The sequence below is a fragment of the Ochotona curzoniae genome, unplaced genomic scaffold (genome assembly GCF_017591425.1).
Source record: "Ochotona curzoniae isolate NIBS_2020 unplaced genomic scaffold, NIBS_Ocur_1.0 scaffold_3890, whole genome shotgun sequence".
Taxonomy (NCBI): domain Eukaryota; kingdom Metazoa; phylum Chordata; class Mammalia; order Lagomorpha; family Ochotonidae; genus Ochotona; species Ochotona curzoniae.
Window position 1 is genome coordinate 37,344,109 of NW_024467115.1, and position 21,401 is coordinate 37,365,509.

The 21,401-nt window shown below is 47.5% G+C and overlaps 1 protein-coding gene across 3 annotated transcripts in view; it reads left to right on the plus strand.

Annotated features, from left to right (window-relative positions):
* MAP3K4 (mitogen-activated protein kinase kinase kinase 4) overlaps nucleotides 1–21,401 on the plus strand; it is a 107,954-nt gene that overhangs the window by 34,332 nt on the left and 52,221 nt on the right. For all 3 annotated transcript variants that reach the window (XM_040965586.1, XM_040965585.1, XM_040965589.1), the window contains exon 3: nucleotides 15,918–17,269. In XM_040965586.1, coding sequence (XP_040821520.1) covers nucleotides 15,918–17,269 — 1,352 coding nt within the window. The remainder of the gene's footprint in view (nucleotides 1–15,917; nucleotides 17,270–21,401) is intronic.

Consider the following 21,401-nt stretch of genomic DNA (forward strand, 5'->3'; position numbering starts at 1 on the left):
CCTGACTTTGTTACTCAGAGCTCCCTGGTCGCCTGAGACCACTGCCACTAGATTGTACCCGCAGACTGGGGTCCTGAGCCCAGCCTGTGCCCTGTTCCTCACAGCTGAGTGGATCTGTCTGTCCCTTTTGCTTTGCGCTGCCTGCTGGTGGCCACGGCTGCTGCTCTGTGATGGAGAGGAGTTTCTGCCTCCCTTGTGTCTCACCAGCTGCGTGCTGGTACCCAGGCCTGGTGGTGCTGGCCTAAGGCTCGCTCCAGTCTCTGATTACTTGGTTTGGGCTTAGCTCCTCTCTGGTCAGTTTCCTCTCCTTGTGGGGTCTTCAGATGAGAAGTTCATGGAAAGTGGATATTATGAAAGAAAGTACAGACTGGTTTCAGAAGTTTCCTGTGCTAAAAGTCACTCCCATTTTCTCCTGAACACTTTGAAGTGTTGTTGTTGTCTGCGTTCCCTTCAGAGCCTTGTCTTGAAGGCCAAGGGCGGGAGGGAGCAGCGGGCTTCCCTGCCCTGTTGGCTTGAGTGAACTCCTTCCTGAGGCAGCTGGCAGGAGCGTCTTTTCCACTCAGGATTTTTCCACAGAAAGTGATATTTTAGCTTTCCTCTAAAACCTTATTTGCAGGGCCCGGCGCGGTGGCGCAAGTGGTTAAGTCCTCGCCTAGCACGCCCGGGATCCCATATGGGCGCCGGTTCTAATCCCGGCAGCCCCGCTTCCCTTCCAGCTCCCTGCCTGTGGCCTGGGAAAGCAGTCGAGGACGGCCCAAAGCTTTGGGAACCTGCACCCGCGCGGGAGACCCGGAAGAGGCTCCTGGCTTCGGATCGGCATAGTATCGACCCGTTGCGGCTCACTTGGGGAGTGAATCATCGGACGGAAGATCTTCCTCTCTGTCTCTCCTCTCTGTATATCCGCCTTTCCAATAAAAAATAATAAAAATAAATCTTTAAAAAAAAAAAAAAAAAAAAAAAACCTTATTTGCAGCAGATTGTTCCCCTATGGCCTGTGCTTATCACTTTGGAAACTCCTAGCTTTGGATTGTAATTTGTGAGCCTCAAAGCCAGTCCTGTGTGTTTCTCTTAGATGCTTGCTGCAGTCGGTTCTCTGGCCTGGCGGATTGCTGTTGGTCAGTGCCGGCTGGCTCAGGGCCGCCCCGGGGGAGATGCTCATGACACCCTGCTCACGTGCGCTTTCGTCCTGTTTCAGGACAGCGGCACCAGCTTCCTCCACTTTGGAGGCCCGCGTTTTGAGCAACATATTGAAGTCTGAAGGCCGGCGGTTGCACTAGGAATGTGTTCGCTGTCAAGCAGTTCTCATGAAGTGTGGTTTGGACTTTTTCCTGGTCCTTCGGGCAGGGGTGAAGCTGGCCTGCAGGTGTCCCTTGGGTCTTAAAGAGTCACACAGCCAGTCCAGAGCTGTTGGAGCTCCCGTGCTCCTTCAGGGGCTTTGACCGAGGGAACAGGCAAGTTTGTCCCTTCTCTTCCACAGCTTCTTTTGGTTGTTTATTTTATAGCGTTATAAGCTCCCAGAGCTCTGAGAGCTGTCAGCCACCACTTCCCCGCGCCCGCCCCGAGACGGGAGCCTTGTGTGTCACAGCCGTCGGGCACACCAGACCCAGGGCTCTGTCGTCCTCCCTCATTTCTTTTCATGTTGCAAAATATTGCGTTTTTTACTGCAGAAAATTTAGAAAAGATATAAGCATCACCGTGAACCCTCACATGAACTCTTACCCTACGGTCTCTGTGTGTTTATGTAGATACATTCTGTTTACTGTTTTGTAACCAGTTCCCTTTTCACTTAATGTTTTATAAACTTTTTAAAAGACTTATTTATTTTTTATTGGAAAGGCAGATTTACAGAGAGATAGAGAGGAAGATCTTCCATCCGCTGGTTTACTCCCCAAGTAGTTGCAGTGGCCGGAGCTGAGCTGAACCAAAGCCAGGAGCCAGGAGCTCTTCCCGGTCTCCCATGCAGGTGCAGGGTCCCAAGGGTTTGGGCCGTCCTCAACTGCTTCCGCAGACCACAAGCAGGGAACTGGATGGGAAACAGGACCACTGGGATTAGAACCAGCACCCATATGGGATCCCGGCACATGCAAGGCGAGGACTTTAACCACTGCACTATTGCACCAGGCCCACTATAGTTCTTTATAGACAGTCAAAATACCCTGTGTTTCTAATTTTAAAAACATTTTTATTCTCTAAGTAAACAGCGTGCCCCCATCCAGTGGTTCACTCAGACACCTGTAACTCTTGGGACTGGGCCAGCGTGGGTTGGGAGTTGGTAGCTCAGTCCAGCTCTTGCAGTCAGCTGAGCCATGACAGCTGCCTCTGACTGTGCGTTAGTGGGTGCTGTGATAGGGAGCCAAGTGGGGCCTTGACTGCAGGGACGGCCACCCCGTGCCCCGTTTCAGCGGCTGTCGTATCACGTGTGGTGTTGTCTTCCCAGTGCCCCTGGGTAGTTGTGCTGAGTGCTGAGGCCTGGGCCTACTGCCTGACAGGGTCATCTTTGAATGTCCAGCTCCCGCAGTGAAACAGTGGCTCGACACGGGCTTCGTCTTACAGTCGAGGCGCCTGAGCGCGGGAGGTTGCTGAGTTTGTAGTTTTTAGGAGTTTTATGTCTCGTTTGTGCACATGTGAGGAATTGGCTTCATGTGTTGGTCACATGGTGAATTGTTTTTGTTGAGATTCTCGTTCATGAATAACAAGTAGAGTTGCAAATGACTGTGTTGATCAAATGCGCCATTTCAGCATCTTGGCGATGTTGGAATTGGTCACTGTGGACTCACCTTCACAGTGTGGCAGCACAAACCCACGTGCCAGATTGCCCGGATTCTGTGCCTGGTTCTCCCACCTTCTGTGTCTCCTTTTGTGGTCTGCCTTACTGAGCGGCACAGGATTATATATTCAGTGTTAGCTGCTGTTGTAGATTACTCAATGCTTCCTGCCTTTCTCTTGCCTGACTCTTACAGCAACGCTCCCTACATTCCTTTAGTCCTCGCCGACTGGCAAGCCTGTTTTCAGGACCCTGGCCTCTGGGTGACTGCCAGCCTGGTCCTGGGGCTCCGGCAGCCTTGCCTTTCCTCAGCTGCGCTGCCCCTGTAGTTGTCTGCTTTCTCTTGCCTGCTTCCCTTCCTTTCTCCTTCTCTCTCGTCTCTCTTTTTTCTTATTCCCTTTGTCCTCCCTCCCTCTGCTTTTCCCCAGTCACTCCTCTGTCCTGAGGTGTTGATGGGGGTGGCTCTCTGGTAGGGAGCCTGTGGGTGATAAGCAATCTCCCCACAATGCGGGGGAGGAGCTGGGAAGGCGTGGCTTAGGGAGGCTTCTGGAACAAATGGTGTTTGTGCTGTGACTTCAAGGCTGTCAGAAACCAAGATTTCCAATCAGTGTGTGATTTCTATTAATATATTTGGCCTTAAGTATTTTCAGGGGCTTTTCGGAATTAATTAGCTTGGTTGGACTTTTAAAAGTTTCCTAAGAGAATGTGAACTGGTAGGTGGCTTGTCACTTGAACAAGCAAATAAATTGTGCTTTCAGACTGCAGTCTGGTTTTGGGTCACCAGTAATTTTGTGCTTTTCTGGTTATCTGTTGCTGTGTAGCAAGCTACCTCAAACCCTTGTGGCATGAAGGCAGCTGTTGCATTGTTCCTGATTCTGTGGTTGAGGTGCTAGGTAGGGTGCAGATTGCATTGCCTGGGGTGTTTGCAGGCTTAGCTGGAGGGCCCCAGGGAGCTGGAGGACCTGTCCCATGTGGCTGCTGCTCCACCGGACGCCCAAGATGGTCTCCTCATTCCCTTGTCTGTGCATGGCCGAGATGGAAGAAGGAGCAGCTTTATTTTCTTCTCCCGTTGCCTTGCACGTGGCCGACCTGGATTCTGCAGGTGTCCTGTGCTTGGGGAGCTGGGAGTATTTTGGGGCCATTGGCCTTCCTCAAAGCATACGGCCTCAGAGACCCAAGTGGAAGAGTCAAGATGTCTTAGGACTTGGCTTCAGGAGTCCCACAGCAGCCACTTGGCTGCATTCCTGAAGTTACCCAGGTCTGCCCGGAGTGCCATGGGAGGGGGTCTCGGGGGGCTGCAGCCCAGGAGGGACAGTCCTTTGGTGGGCATGGAGACAGGCTCCTGCATGTGCTGCCTGTCAGCTGTACTGTCTTTGCTCCCATCTCCTCCCCACATGGATGCGTGCAGGTCCAGGGCGTTCTGCAGGAATACAAGGACTTAGGAAGGACGCCAAGGACACTGTTCAAAAGGAGACGGCAACCAGCAGTGCTGTTTGAAGAGCTGATGGCTGTTGTGCTGAATGGGCTATCACCGGCTCAGAATAGCTGCAGATTTTTAAAAAATTAATTTATTTGAAAGGCGGAGTTGAAGGATAGGGAATTAAGAGAGAAAGAGATCTCTGTCCATTAGTTCACTCTCCAGATGACCTCTGTGGCTGTTGAACTCCGAACTCTGTCTACGTCTTCCACAAGGCTGCCAGGGCCCAGGCGCTGGGGCTGTCTGCTGCTGCTTTCCCAGCTGTGTTAGCAGGGAGCTGGGTCGGAAGCAGAGCAGCTGGCACTTGAATTGGTGTTGATGGGATGCTGGTGTTGCACATATGCCACAGCACTGACCCCTGAGGCTTGCTTGTCATTGTTGTAATTCAGATGTTGAGAAGTTGTGCCTCTGATTGTAGTGCATATGTGTTATTACAAGGCTCTAATTTGGTAGAATTATGCTGCTGCAGAGTTCCATCGGCCCTTCACTAGTGATATATTGGAATGGTAAATTCACAGACAGGAGAAAGTAGAAGTACGGCATTGTTGTGTGTTCTGTAAACTGAGAGATGTCCACCCTGGTACCGTGTTGGGTGGCTGCTGCTCCTGCCTGGCTTCACGAGGCGGCTTCCGCTGTCGGTCCTTTGATTGCCGTGACTGTTGTCCTCATGGGACATTCCTGTCGCTGCGAGTCAGCAGGTCTTTCACCTGTGTGGACGTTTGGTGCAGATTAGATCCTTGGTGGTGGAACTGTCATTTCAAGATGTGGCCGTTGAAATGTCGTGTTATTTTCCATGTCATTCTTTTGAAGGACTGTTTCTTTTTAATGTTCCTACTGACCATGTAGAATGCATTGCTTCTTTGTTATTAATATTTAAGATTTCTGCCAGTCTTCTTAAATTGCTACATCTCATTTTTTTTCCCAAAATAAACCTACCTTTTAAAAATATTTATTTATTTGAAATGCAGAACAGCAGAGTGAGGGGGAGAGACAAAGAGGTTCTCCATCCGCTGGTTCACTCTTCAAACGACTGCAACAGCCAGGGCTGGCCTGAACAAAGAAGGAGCCAGGAGCTCTGTCCAGGTTTCCTGTGCAGGTGGCAAGGTCCCAAGTACTTGTTCCATCTCTTGCTGCCTCTCCAGGCACATTCGGAGCTGGATCAGAAGTGGAACAGCTGATACGTGAACCAGCGCTCTGACATGGGATGCCAGCATGGCAGGCGAGGGCTTCACAGGCAGCGTCACAGCGGTGACCCATTTCTTGTCTAATTTTATAGTTGTGTTTGTCAAAGAACTTGTAATTGGTAATGTGACTGAATACTTAGAACTGTTGTGACATGTCCTGGAACTATGAGGCCAAATATAAATGCTGTATATGCATGTATCATGTATACATGTGTAGTATTTTAGAAAAGAAGTGCCCTTGTAACACTAGTTAGTTAAATGAGTCTAGGTACAAAGAGATATTCTGTCTGTTGGTCCACTACCCAGATGCCCACAACAGCCAGGAACGGGCCAGGATGAAGCCAGGAGCCCAGAACGACTCAGTCCAGGTCCCTCATGGGGGTGGCAGGGATCTAGTTGCTTGAGCCGTCTTCTGCCTCCTCAGGTACACCTGAGCAGGAGGTTAGGCTTGGAAGCTGAGTGGGGCTCTCACCCAGGTCCTCCATAAGAGTAACTCTGCCGTTGGGGAAGGGAGGGGTGGGAGGAAGCAGTGGCTTCAGGAATGCAAGCCGTACCTTCCTGGCTTTCCTCATGCAGACCTTCATCTCTGTGTTGCTGGGAGGGCCTCTGTAGGTGGAATTAACAGTCTGCAACCTGCAGGCATCCAGCTGCAGGTGGTCCTGGGGCTCGCTCAGTCACTAGATCTCTCCTGTTTCTTTACTGCACGTTGTCATTGTCATCTTATATGTATATATGTATGTATAATTTGATAGGTAGATTTGCAGAAATAGAAGGAGAGAGAAAGACCAATCTTCCATCTTTCCGTTACTGGTTCACTGCCCCAAGGAGCAGGCAGCATCTGGAGCTGAGCCAATCTAAAGCCAGGACCTTTTTCTGGGTTTCCCACTTGGGTGTTGGGACACAAGGTATTGGGCCATCCTCCACTACTTTCCCAGGTCATAAGCAGGGAGCTGGATCTGAAAGTGGAGCAGCTGGGACTGAACCAGTACCCATTTGGCATCTGGAGCTACAGACAGAGGTTTAGCCTACATTGCCATGATGCTGCCCCAGATCCCTACTTCTGCTTAGAAAGCATAGTGAGGCCAAGCATCTCCAGGCCACAGGAGAGTCAGCACACTGCTCCTATTCCTCTACCCCTCTGCTCATCAGGAGCTTACTAGGCACCAGGGATGATGGGTTCATGAGCCCTTCATTTTGTAGGCTCATGGAGGCGGTTGCTGTTGACCTGTAGATGGGAGAGTGTAGCACACCTTCTCCCACCTGTTCCCGTGGACGCTCGTCTCCTGTGGGACACCCTGTTTTCAGCCAATCCCACCCTGACCTGTGCTGGATTCTAAGTTCATGCCTTGCCTTGGAGCTCCTGGCTTGGCACTGCATGCCCTCGCACCTCCCAAAGAGCTGGCCCACAGGAGCTGTGGCTGTGATGACAGGTGCACAGAGTGGGACAGCTGTGGACAGGTGAGGCCCTCACATGGAGGGGAGGGCCGCCTTTGAAAGGTGTTCCTCTGGTTGCCAGACCTGCCCAGCCAGGTCTCTCACTTCATTGGTCAAGGGGCAGGTAAAGTTAAGGACTCCGGGGATTCTACGGAACTTACTCTGTGGTAGGAATAGTAGTGTGTGTGCGAACGATGGGCAGAAGGTGGCATGTGCTGCACCATGGGTATTCTCAGAAGTGAAAATTGTATTTTATTCCTACCATCCTTGTGTTATGTGATGTGTCATTGTTCTGTGATGCTTCTAGAATCAGGTTTTTGTGCTTTATTTTTCAGATAGCGCATTTTTTTGTTCAGAGTTTTTGTGGTCCGCTGTTCTTGCCCCCTGCTCCCTCCTTCATTTTGAAGCTTTGTTCACTGAGAAAGGCCTTGACAGTCACAGCTCCCTGATGCAAACATAACTCTGGGTGTCTTGGGTACAGAGTTTACAACTGCATCAATTTGTTTTACAAATTGAATTTGCAAGTTTATAGCTTGTTTTAATAGGACCTATTCTGTAGTTTCTGTATGTAATCTACACAGGTTCTGTTGAAAGCAGACATGAATTTGTGGGCAAGGTCAGATGCTGGCAGAGAGAGGTCGGCAGCTTTCCCAGAGGCTGCAGGGTGTGAGCCGTCTCACTCGGGAGGCAATCGGGAGCCAGTGGAGTCACGTGGAGGCTGCCCTTCAGGCCCACACATTAGCCTGGCTCCTTCAAGTGGACACAGCGTCCTGCCCAGCCAATGCTGGGAGTCGGTCTTGTTTCTGTTCATGGGATGCTAGTGTGTAACCAGCACATGGGAGGACTCCAGATAGAGTGTGTCCTGGTGGTTGTCCTGAGATAGGAGAGGATGGGACAGACGGCAGTAGAGGTACAGGTGCCAGGTGAGGCCCACCTCGCCTGCGGTGTTCTTGTGTGTATGTTTGACCGATCAGATGGGTGTGTGGCTGTTTTTGCCTAGTTTCTGCATTTTCCTTATTTAGTTACTTGTCCTGGAAATGTTGGACATTTTTTTGGCTTAAACTTCAAAGTATTAACTTCTGTTTGTAAAGGACATGAAAAATGCAACAGTGTCGTCTGGGTAAGCATGATTATTAGCTCCTTATTACTAGGAAAAGCTGGCTGTGATATTTGGAGTGCTGTCATCGCCTGGGAGGCTATTGAATAACTGACCATGTGTGATTTTATATTTAAGTGAATTACAGATCTGAGCTATGGTGTCACCTAATATGATAATTTTGGATAATATCAAATCATTACTAAATTTTAACAGTTGAGATTCTGTTAAGTGTTGAACAGTAATTAGCTAGATGGACTGTTAAGGTTGGCTTCAGAGAAAGGCAGTCACTCCATCTTAGTTTGTTTTCCTCTTCACGGAGCAGAAGGGAGTAGATCCAGTTCATTCCCTTGCTTAGGTGAGAGACACGTAAGGCAAACTCTTTTTCAGAGTGGTCTGCCTAAACATCATCAGCTTCATCTTATAACCACATTGTATCCCCATTGTTGCTAGATTATAGTGATAGAATTGTAAGATAGCTTAATGTTTAAGTCATAATTTGTACATGCATACACTTTTTTCCACTAGCAGCTACCTCAAGTGTATGTACACATGTGGCTTTTGCTGATAGTATTGGGATTGGTAGTATTTGTTTTTAAAGAATGTAAGATTGCCATAAAATTGAGTTCTTAAAAAATGGCTTCAAGGAACTGGCATTGTGGTTTAGCGGGTAGAGCCACTGTCTGTGATGCTGACATCAAGGTGAGTGCTGGCTTGAATCTTGGCTGCTCCATTTCCAATCCAGTTCCCTGCTTCCGACCTGGGATGAATAGTGGAAGATGGCTCAAGCTTTTTGGCCCCTGCACTCATGTGGGATACCCAGAGGAAGCTCCTGGCTTGCAGCTGGCCCACTCTTGGCCAGTGTGGCCATTTAGAAAGCGAACTAGTGACAGAGAGTGGAAAAACTATCTCTCGGTAATTCTGTCTTTCAAAATAAATAAATAAATAAATTGAGAATTGTTTTAAGTTAGATTCGATCTAAATAGCCAGAGAAATGTGGATTGTTAACAATGGCTTTGAATGTAGATCTGAGCTCTTTAGACCACACTTAGCCTTTGCCCTCCGGTTCACTCCCCCAGTGGCTGCAGTGATGAGGGCTGGGCCAGGCTGGACGCAGGAGTTTCCTCTGGGTCTGCCCTGTGGGTGTGGGGATGCGAGTGCTTCGCCCATCCTCTGCTGTGTTCACTGGAATGTGAACAGGGGAAGGACCATCCCAGGGTTCCTTTCAACAAGCTGGGCCCAAAGTGAAACATCTCAGCTTGGAACTGATCATTGCCCGAATGGGTCGCTGTGGCTTTCACTGCTGTGTCCCTCGGCTGGTCTAACTTGGGTTTCCAGGCTGCCATTGCTTAGGTGAGCTGTGTGTGTTTTCTGCCTTTGTGTCTTCCTGTGCTCCCTTCGCTTGCCTTGTGTGTTCTGCCGGTTGAATCTGGTCCCGGGTCTAGCAGACGCTGTTGTAGATGAGGTAGCCCGCGGTGATCCGTCTCCTGCGGCACTCCTGTGCCAGTACTGCCTGAGGGATACTGTGCTGCCAGTACTGTGCTGGTGTCAGGGGATACAGTGGAATCCAGGATCCCTCTTTGAACATTTGTCATCTGTCTAGCTGTCTGTGCTGCAATGTTGTGATGAACATATAGCAGTCTTTGCAAAGCCCGTGCTTGGAAAATGATGAGATAGTTTAGGCAGTATTTCCCAGAACACAGTGCCCTTCTGGCTGTGTTGAGTCAGGGACACTGGCAGTGGGTCCAGGGGTGTGTGGTGAGCAGCAAGCAGGTGCTTGGGCCTCCCTCAGCAGCACTGGCTGGTGTGCTAGGACGTCATTGCTGTAACGTCGCCTGCAGTCATGCCTTGGTTTACGCTTGCCTATCTGAGAGCACAAATATGACTTGTGTTTTGATTTTGTATAATATGTGGATGAAAGACATAAGATTTTCAAGGACTTGAATTAGAAAAAAATACATTTCAGACACTTTTCCAGGAACCATTTCTTTGTCAGTGTGGAAGGTGGGAAGCTGTCTTACAAGAGTGTCTTTTTAAACAGCTGAATCACATTGGTTTTCATTGGTTGTTTTCAGTTTAAAAAGTTCTTTGTAAAAATCATTTTGTATTACAGTGTGGCAGGAATTGTGGTTGGTTGGTCCAAGGAAAGGTACTCTGGAAATTTTCATTCATTGTACTAATAAAAAAAAACCCACCATTTAATTTATGACCTCTTGGAAGATCAGCTGTTTCATTAGTCAGTTATTGTTACAAATTTGCTTTTCATCCTCTAATTAGAGCTTGGTGGGTGAACCATCCCATCTCTTTGTGGGTTTTCAGAGGTCCTGTTTACATTTAACCTCTCTTAATTTGGGGAGCATTTAGACCAATTAGAAAATGCACTAAAAAATCAGTCTCTTGGTAATGAACTCTGGGTGTTATCTGGAGATTTCCATGGTCTATAAGACAGAAGGCATTGGCGCCTTCACTCGCTGGAGCCCGTGTAGCTTCTTTCCACCCCGTTTTCCTCGGCTCCCTCTTGGTGTAATGCACTGTATGATTTTATTGAGGCCCCCTCCAATCTTTAATCGCAAGGATCCTTCATCAGATGTTGTTGTGATTCACTATTTGGTATTTACCTTTTTTATATTGGAAAGGCAGAGAGAGAATCCTAAACAAATAGAAATAGCCCTCACTGCTTCAGTGCTTGCCACACTTTGAGCTGGACCAGGCTGAAGCTGAGCTGCCCATGACTGTCCAGGTCTCCCAGGTGGGTGGCAGAGACCACGTGCCTGAGCATCACCTGCTGCCTCCCAGGTGCGAGCAGGAAGCTGGGGCCTAGAGCAGAGCTTGGGCTTGTACACAGACGTGGGCTTCCGAGCGGTCTTCCCTCTGCACTGTGGTAGCTAGACTGGGTTTGTATCTCAACTTGAAATTGCATCATGTATGTATGAATTTCTATTTTGTGTGTATTTGATTTTTTTCAAGACCAGTTTGGTTTTTGGTGTTTTGGGGACTAAACCTTTCTGTTCTGTCTTTCTGCTTACCTCTATCAAACCAAATATCTGACTGTGACGTTTTCATGTGAATAGAAGCCTTAGCATTTGTGTGTTGTAAGATGTTGTAGAGAGCCTACAAAAATTTTCAAGCCTGCTAAAGTGAGATTATGTCTAAAAAAATGGAATTGTGGCGTTTTCCACTTTTGGTTCTGTTAATTGTTGACTAATAGCAAAGAACCTTCCAACTCTTGATGGCTTTATGGTCTGTCCCCTGGTCGTTGTGGCTTGGATTTCCACGTCACATTTCCAGCCATCTGGGTTAAGAGTTGCCAGCTGCTCTCAGTTAATTCTTTGTTTCCCCCCAGATCTTTAAATCATAATTATGTAACATGAGTAAGTTACATAACCAAAGTGGTACTTTACTGCTCTCTGTTGCTTTTGGATTATAAACTGTGTGAAAATATTCTGTTAAGAATGCTATGCTGGGCCCGGTGGCGTGGCCTAGTGGCTAAAGTCCTCGCCTTGAACACACCGGGATCCTATATGGGCGCCAGTTCTAATCCCGGCAGCTCCACTTCCCATCCAACTCCCTGCTGTGGCCTAGGAAAGCAGTCGAGGATGGCCCAAAGCTTTGGGTCCTTGCACCCGTGTGGGAAGAAGTTTCTGGATCCTGGCTTCGGATCGGCATAGCATCAGCCGTGGCGCTCACTTGGGGAGTGAATCATCAGATGGAAGATCTTCCTCTCTGTCTCTCCTCCTCTCTGTATATCTGACTTTCTAATAAATAAATAAATCTTTATATATAAGAATGCTATGCCACATTGATGTAAACATTTTCAACCTGAAGCATGTAGCTCATCCTGTGACTCAGCACTCAGTACTTGGGGACACGCCCCCTGCTCTGTCGCCGCCGTGTGGCCATGTCCCCTGACTGTTGTACAGAAGGGCTGTGTCCTGCTGACTTCTGAATTGGTGGCCCTGATTCTTTCCTGAGCCTGGCACCTGCATTTCCGTTCCCTGCAAGGCAGTCTGTGCGTGGGTGTTCCATGGGCTCTTCAGATTCAACATATCAGGAATTAAACTCGTTAGTTTTACTTCCAGTCATGCACAGTGATACAGGGTGCATATTGTTTTATAGTTGTTAGTAGCAAAGTATAGTATGAATCAGTTCTTTAAAAAGAGTCATTGATCTGAAGGTAGAGTGACAGAGGAAGAAATCTTCAATCTGCTGGTTTACTCTCTAAATGTTTTCCGTGGCTGGGGCTGGCCTGGATTGAAGTCAGAGGCTGGAATTCCATCTCAGTCTCCTGTGTGGGTGACAGAGGAGCGTCCTCTTTCCCAGGCGCGTTAGCAGGAAGCTAGATTGGAAGCATTGCATCCGAGGGTGTGAACTGGCACTCTGATGTGGGATGCTGGCATTACAAGCAGAGGCTTAAGCAACCATGCCACAACTAATACAGTGGAGTGTGGAAGCCTTTGTCATTCCTGCTTTCCAAGTGCTATTGGTGAACTAAATAGAAGTGAATGGTGTGTGTTGGTACCATTAGTAAAGGCATAAATAAAAGCTTTGATGAAGCAGAGAGGAGGCAAGGGCGACTTGGAAGATTTAGCCTGGGCAAATATTTTATGAATGTTATAGCTGAAAACAATGAAATGTAATGAAATTTCCTTTTTAAAAAATAGTTATTTATTTGAGAGAGAGAGAGAGAGAGAGAGAGAGGTTCATTCCTGAAACGGCTGTAATGGCTGGGCCAGACTGGAGCCAGAGCTGCGTTTGGGTCACCTATGGAGGTGCAGGGGCCCAGTACTTCAGCTGCTTTCAGCTGCTTTGCCAGGAGTGTTAGCAATAGGGGCCGGATCAGAAGTAGATCATCTGGAACTCGCGCCCCTGTGGAATGCCTGCAGCTTAGCCTGTTACACCACAGCTGTGGCCTCCAAGAACCAAGAACAGTTCTATTGTTTAGAATTTTTTTCTTTGTTGATAGTGGATTTCCCTTGTTAAAAATCAGTCAGGAATTTATTTGAAAGTGAGAGAAAAAAAATCTCCCATCTACCAGTTTACTCCCAAACATCCATAATAACCATATGTTGAGCAAGGCAGAAGTCAAGGAGGGTGCAGGCTAGGTCTGCCCCAGGGGCAGCAGGGACCAAACTGGGATGGGCGTCAGCAGAAAGCTGGCATGGAGGGCAGAGCTGCAGCCTGGGGCTCAGGAAGCTCGATGATGAGATGGTGGTATGGCAGGGGTGCCAGTGCCTGCTCCTGCAAAGAAAGGTCTTCAACTGGGAAATAGGAAAAGTTAAAGCATTTACGTTTCAAAGTATGTGAAGCTATACTATTGTGATAACATGGGGGAATATTGGGGGAGTGGATGAGGTGTGTGGGGGGGAATTCCTGGGTCTGTGGAACTGTATCATGGAAAGAAAAAAAAAACCATTAAAAATTTATGAAACAGGGGCCCGGCGCGGTGGCGCAAGTGGTTAAAGGTCCTCGCCTTGCACGCCCGGGATCCCATATGGGCGCCGGTTCTAATCCTGGCAGCCCCGCTTCCCTTCCAGCTCCCTGCCTGTGGCCCAGGAAAGCAGTCGAGGATGGCCCAAAGCTTTGGGACCCTGCACCCGCGTGGGAGACCCCGAAGAGGCTCCTGGCTTCGGATTGGCATAGCATTGACCCGTTGCGCTCACTTGGGGAGTGAATCATCAGATGGAAGATCTTCCTCTCTGTCTCTCCTCTCTGTACATCCGCCTTTCCAATAAAAAAATAATAAAAATAAATCTTTAAAAAAAATTTATGAAACAGACTAATACTCTAGGTAAAAATTTCACTCTTCTTAAAATGTTAATTTTAAAAATAGAAGTGATTTGTACTAAAAAACAGCAAATGTTTCTAGACAGATCTATTTAACACCTTTTTGATGGACTTAACATGATATTTTAAAAAGTTGGGAAGATGGATTTAATGTGTAAGTTTTTTTGTGCAAAAAAATTAGAAATCATGCACAGTTTTTTCACAATCTGTGTCTTCCTTGAACCTTTTGAAGGTCTCTTATATACAATAAGTATTTGGAAGCTTATGGAAAATTTTTTTCAAGAGTTGTTTTTATTGGAAAGGCAGATTTACAGAGAGAAGGAGAGACAGAAAGATTTTCATCTGTTGGTTCACTCCTCAAATGGTTGCAATGGCCAGAGCTGAGCTGATCTGAAGCCAGGAGCCTGGAGTCAGTGATTGTTCTGGGTCTCTCATGTGGGTGCAGGGTCCCAAGGCTTTGAACCAACCTCCGCTGGTATCCCAGGCCATAAGCAGGGAACTGCATCAGAAGTGGAGCAGCCAGGACAAGAACAGGCTCCCATATGGGATCCTGGGGCTTTCAGGGGAGGGTTAGTCCCTTTACAATTTTTTTTTATTAAAAACTAATTTGGGGCCTGGCAGTGTGGCCTAGTGGCTAAAGTCCTTGCCTTGAACGCACCAGGATCCCATATGGGTGCCGGTTCTATCCCGGCAGCTCCACTTCCCATCCAGCTCCCTGCTTGTGGCCTGGGAAAGCAGTCAAGGACGGTCCAGAGCTTTGGGACCCTGCACCCGTGTGGGAGACCCGGAAGAGGTTCCTGGTTCCAGGCTTCGGATCTGCGCAGCACCGGCAGTTGCAGTCACTTGGGGAGTGAATCATCGGGTGGAAGATCTTCCTCTCTGTCTCTCCTCTTCTCTGTATGTCTGACTTTGTAATAAAAATAAATAAATAAATCTTTATAAAAAAAAAAACTAATTTGGCAGCTGGTGTTATGACATAGCAAGTTTTTATTATTATTATATTGTATTATGTGATACAGTTTGACACGGCAAGTTAAACCTCTATGATACTGGCATCTCATGTAAAATACATACCACATGTTAGAAATGATGTAACTAATACAATTATATATAAGTAATAATATAATAAATAGGGACCAGTGTAATGATGTGCCAGGCTGTTCTGCCTGCTGGCACTGGCATCCCGTTTGTGCTGGTTCCTGTGCTGGGGTGCTCGTTTTCCTGATCCAGCTCCTTGCTTATGGCCTGGGATAGCAGCTGTGGGTAGCCCCATTTCTTCGCTCCCTGCATGTGTGTGGGATACAAGAGGAAATCTTGGCTCGTGGTTTCAGATTGACTCAGCTCCAGATGTTGTGGCCATCTGAAGAATGAATCAGTAAGTGGATGGAGGAGGTTGACTCTGTCCTTCCATAGCTATAACTCTCACTTTAAAATAAATAAATCTTGAAAAAATAATAAGTAATGATGTAAAATATATTCAAAAAACTAACTCGAGTTGGCTTTAAATTGCCTTTGCAGTAATTGTGAATGATTTTATGTGTCAATATATAGGCAAATGGTACGTAATTAGTCTACATGTGTTTAATGTTGCTCATGATAAAATTTTCAATGTTATTGCTCATTTGTGGCAAAGGAGAAATAAAGGAAGTGAAGCACCATGACCTGCATTTCTGCTTATTAACTGCTTCTCCGCTTTGATGAGAACAGTCTTAGGGTGGCGTAGGGATCCTTTGCTCTGGCAGCCTCGTTGTGCCCAGGAGGCCGTGTGCTTGGCCTCGGGTAGCTGTCGCAGGCAGGAGGGGTGGAGCCTTCTGATGCAGGCTTCTGCCAGATCTAGGCTGATTCTTCTTTCTTATATGGACGGTGATTGTGGTTGGGGTTTGATTAAATGACTTGATGAATGTGCTTGTTGCAAAGACAGGAGCACCTGGCTTGCAGTTAGTACTTGGCAGTGAAGGAGAACATGGCAAGTGTGATAGAGCAGGGCAAAAGCCCAGGAGCTTCAGAAAAAAGACTTAGAAGCATTATGTATATATTTTGACTCTTTGAATATTCAGCATATGGACTTTTTTTCTCCGAAAACACCCTGAAAGTATATAAGAACATGTGAGTATCAGTTGTTTTGGACATGTTGAGTAGCTTTGTATTTCATTTACGTGACTTTTTTTTTTTAAACAGAAAAAATGAATGCAGCTAACCAAGCTCCACATAAAGAGCCTGGGAAGGCGGTGGAGAGCGTGGAGGAGTACAGCTACAAGCAGGAGAAGAAGATCCGGGCGGCCCTCAGGACCACGGAGCGCGACCACAAGAAGAGTGCGCAGTGCTCCTTCATGCTGGACGCGGTGGGCGGCTCCCTGCCAAAGAAACCTATTCCCGAGGTGGACCTGAATAAGCCTTACCTCAGCCTGGGCTGCAGCAACTCCAAGCTCCCAGTCTCCGTGCCCATGCCCATCGCCAGGACTGCACGCCAGACTTCCAGGACTGACTGTCCTGCAGATCGCTTAAAGTTTTTTGAAACTTTACGACTTTTACTAAAGCTTACCTCAGTCTCCAAGAAGAAGGACAGGGAGCAAAGAGGCCAGGAAAATACATCTGCCTTCTGGTTTAACCGCTCCAACGAACTCATCTGGTTGGAGCTGCAAGCCTGGCATGCAGGACGGACCATCAACGACCAGGACCTCTTTTTATATACAGCCCGTCAAGCCATCCCAGACATCATCAACGAAATCCTTACTTTCAAGGTGAATTACGGGGGCTTTGCCTTTGTCCGAAATGGCACTAGTGTCAACGGTCCTCCAGCGGAAGGGCAGAGCACGGCCCCTTGTGGCACCAAGAGCACGGGTGACTCGACGTACCACGAGCATCTCCAGCGCCAGAGGGTCTCGTTTGAGCAGGTGAAGCGGATCATGGAGCTGCTGGAGTACATAGAAGCACTTTATCCGTCACTGCAGGCTCTCCAGAAGGACTACGAGAAATACGCTGCCAAGGACTTCCAGGACAGGGTGCAGGCGCTCTGTCTGTGGCTCAACATCACGAAAGACTTAAACCAGAAATTGAGGATTATGGGCACTGTTTTGGGCATCAAGAATCTGTCAGACATTGGCTGGCCAGTGTTTGAAATCCCTTCCCCTCGGCCATCCAAAGGCAATGAGCCGGAGGACGAGGGGCAAGACACCGAAGGAGAACTGAAGGAGTTGGAGAGTAGCACGGATGACAGTGAAGAGGAGCTGGCCTCTGGTCGGAGGGGGCCGCCAGCCCGGCGGTCCTCGGAGAGCAGCCTCGACGGCCGCGTGGCCCGCAGGCTGGAACGGCTCGAGTCGGAGGAGGAGCCCCTCGGCTGGGGCGCCCCGGACAGCGGCAGTGAGGCTGGCTGCAGTCGGCACTGCCTGACCTCGATTTACAGACCGTTTGTGGACAAGGCCCTCAAGCAGATGGGCTTAAGAAAGTTAATTTTAAGACTTCACAAGCTCATGGATGGTTCCTTACAAAGAGCACGTGTCGCACTGGTCAAGACTGACCGTCCCGTGGAGGTAAGTGTCCAGTGGGCAGTGGTGTGTCACTCCTAGGTCCTTGCTCAGAGCACATGACAGCATGTGTTGTATGGTATTTATTATGCAATTTGTTTTGCTTTTTAGTCAGAAAAGGTAAGGCAAAGGCATCGCTTTTAAGACAGGAACCTGAGTTTGCAAGATGATTATTTTTATTATAAGGGCCAGATCCTGAAACCTTAGCAAGAAAGGTCAGACATTTTCATAAATAAAGATGTTTACAAAATGAGCCAGTACTTTGAGGCTGTTTTGTAAGAGGTTAGTTTATGTGGATATTATTTTGATTAGAAATCTTGAAAATGAGTTTATCTGTGTCATTTTCCTTGAGTAGTATTTTAGCTTTGTGACTGACTCAACAATTTTTTTTTTGATGTGTATCTTTTCATCAAAGCCAGTGGGCTTTGTGTCCTGTTAGTCAAGGAATCTCTATAATAGTCTTTTGTTACAAGGCAGGTAGAACATTATGGGGGGCAGAGCAAAACTGTGCACATGCGACAAGGACATGCCTTGGTTTTATGTTTGGCTGGAATGGTTTCCTCGCCTTCAGGAATGTGCAGGGGCAAGGCAGGGCTGCTGTTCCTGCTGTGTTGTGAAGCACAGTTTGGGGTGAGCCCTATAACCCCGTCCCTCTGTCAGTGGCGCTGTGGGTGCACGTGGTAAGGTCTGGGGCTGTGTGGGACCTTCCTCTCACCTCCATTCTCTGTGACCATTAACCGTGCGCAGGAGCAAGGACCAAGGACAGGTGGCTGGTGCTGTTAGAGTGCCTGTTGAACAGCTGCAGTACTTAGCTGTGGTCTTCAGCTGCCCTTGAAGTTGTGTTCCTTTGTGTGACTAGTTGAGATGGAACCAAGGAGGATATCCCTATTAAAACAAAATAAATAAATAAGTACATATGAAAAAGCTTAAAGCATATGAATTAAAGATGACTTATCAGAATTAGCTGTAGGTTGTTTACATTTCAAAATAGAGAAGCCTTATTTCAAATTTTGATTCATAAACTCTTGCATTTGTCAAATAGCAAGAGTAGCGGAAAGCTAGCATGTTCATTCTCCTCTTGGGAATCTAGTCAGACTGAAAGAAGAGGATCTGAAAGTCCGTTTCTCTCAATGGAAAGTAGGATTTTATTTTTATACCTCTTCTAGGTATATGGCTTTCCCAAGGAGGGGTGTGTGTGTGTGATGTGAAAATGACAAGGGAGCTTCCAGAAGTTGAGGGAGAGGTGGAATTAAAAATACAATTATTTTGGTGCAAAAGTTTCTGCCATCATATGAGGAACCTTCAAAAAAAATTGATAGGGAAAACATTGTGAAAAATATGCACAGGTTTTAATATTCCTTTCCATTTTGTTTTCCTCTGAACTTTGTGCGCTGTTGCTGCGTCCTCGCCCGCCGGGTTTATTTTGCTGTGGTTGTTGGCTGACTTTCTGAGCAGGAGCCAAGCTGCTCGCTGTGGCGCCGCCTCAGCCTGCCTGTGACTTCGTCAGCACCTTCATCTTTGTGCCGCCTGAGTTCTTGCATCTGTAAAATGAGTATGATACCCTCCTACCTGTGCAAAGGGCTGTAGTGAGGCTCAAAAAGATATTTGTCTAAATGGTAACATGCTGTGCATGTCAAATATTCACTGCAGGAGTTTTGTTGCTTTTTTTCTCTTTGAATTTAATCATAAATATAGACTGGACAATTGTTTACTTCTATTTTTAAATTGTATGTTGCCTTTGAATATCTCTTCCAAGTGGTAAGTTTTGTTTGTTTTTGAAAGGTAGCATATTTTTTAAAGAGTTATTTATTTTTATTGGAAAGGCAGATATACAGAGAGGAGAGACAGAGAGGAAGATCTTCCGTCTGATGATTCATTCCCCAAGTGGCTGCAATGGCCGGTGCTGCACCGATTTGAAGCCAGCAGCCAGGAACTTCTTTCCAGGTCTCCCATGCCGGTGCAGGGTCCCAGGGCTTTGGGCCGCCCTCAACTGCTTTCCCAGGCCACAGGCAGGGAGCTGGATGGGAAATGGAGCTGCCGGGATAGAACCGGCACCCATATGGGATCCTGGTGCGTTCAAGGCGAGGACTTTAACCATTATGCTGTTGTTCTGAGACCAGGGGCATGTATTTTCATATACGTAGCTATTGAGGGTTACCACATTTTTCTTTTTAACTGTTAGGAACATCTGGACCACCCAGTCCCATAGACTGTACTTAGAACGTACCTTGTTTTGCTCTATTTTTATGGTTTTTTGTGATAGTGGTAGTGACTGTATTAGAACAACTTAGAGAAAAGAAGTAATATACTTGGGATATTTGGATTTTATTTGTATTTTCTATTTGTAGTCAATGTTTAGAGATAATGCATGATCTTATATTTAATTCACCTTTGCTTTTAAGCACATTCCATGAAAAAGTTCTCTTAAAACTCTGTCATTGTCTTTTTTTTTTTTTAAAGATTTATTTATTTATTTATTGGAAAGTCAGATATACAGAGAGGAGGAGAGACAGAGAGGAAGATCTTCTGTCCGATGATTCATTCTGGAAGTGAGTGCAACGGCCGACGCTATGCCGATCTGAAGCCAGGATCCAGGAACTTCTTCCGGGTCTTCCACGTGGGTGCAGGGTCCTATCCTTGACTGCTTTCCCAGGCCACAGCAGGGAGCTGGATAGGAAGTGAAGCTGCCAGGATTAGAACTGGCGCCCATATGGGATCCCGGTGTGTTCAAGGCAAGGACTTTAGCCACTAGGCCACACCGCTGGGCCCTGTCTTTCATGATCTCTACATCATAAACACTGTAGCTAGTGGTGCTGAAAATTCTGCTTGCAGTTTGCTGTCAGTGGTCCCAGTTTTTCATGTGATGTCACAGTAGCTCCTGCACTCCCTGCCCTGACTCCTGGGCATGTGCTTCTGGTTATGTAGGTGGTCTCTGACTGGTAGATGGATTGGTTTCCAAGTTCACTTGTCAGGTAGTGGTTTGGGGTCTCCAGCGTGCTTACCTGAAGGGGCACGGTTGTCGCTGAAATCCGTGTTGGTGACTGAGCCAGCAGCAGCCCCTGCCGTCTAACTCCTGGCTGATAGGAAAACAGCACAACGTCTCCCAGCTTTTGTTTTCTCCCTGCCTGTTGTGGACCCAGAGGTGAGGCAAGGTTGTTCTGAAGCTGCTTCCTTTGTCTCCTGGTTGTCTTGCTCCCTGGTCATGGAAAGCATCCCGTCACTCCTGCCTCTTTCCCCGGTGTCTGTGCTCAGAATGTCTCTGGCTCAGGATGACTGACCAGGTGTTGGTGGTTTGACAGCTGCTTCCTGTGTGCTGGTGGGCTCTGGTTGGGATCTTGAGGCCTCCAGCACCTGCTGCTTCCCATTCGATGGCGGGTGCCGGGACCCTCCCCTGGTTCCTTCATTCCCAGGCGGGAGCCAGCCCAGCCCAGTGAGATTTGGTGTGCCTCCCAATGTGACTCCAGCAAAGGGTTATTTAATTTGTAATGTTAATTTAGCTTAAAACTTAAAAAAAAAAAGAAGCCATGTAAACATACATAAAAAATTTGTCCTTAGTGTGAAAAACAGCTTGCATGTTTGAATAAACTCAGTAATAAATTTGCAATGAAGAAAACAAAACATTTTCATTAGCTCTTCAAGCAGATAAACATCTTCTTACTCAAATCTGTACTTTTGTCACAACTATGACATTAATATTCACACAAAATGCTGGTACCTGAGCTCTATGTTTTGGGAATTATTGCTGTATTACTTGGATAAGGTGGTGTTTGGATTTCTTGGCTTTCCCACTAACTCCCTCTTCATTGCACAGTGCAGTCAGAGGTGCTGCATTACCTGAGTTGTCACATCCATGACAGGATTGGAGAACATTTCCCCATGACTGTAGTGGGCTGACAGGTTTGGGGACCAAGGCTACAGTGCTGAGGTGCCCTTGTCACTGGTGACGTGAACCTCTGTCGTCTGGTAAAGGTGGATCCACCAGGTGTGTCCAGGAGTGCCCGCCCCTGCCTTGTGCCCACAGTCTCTGGGAGTACACTGCTGAGCATATTCCAGGCGGGGGGATGGCCGCCTTGTGGTGGAGCAGGTGCTGTCGTGGAGTTCTTAGGGTGGGAAATTTGCCTCTGGTGATTTGTGTCAG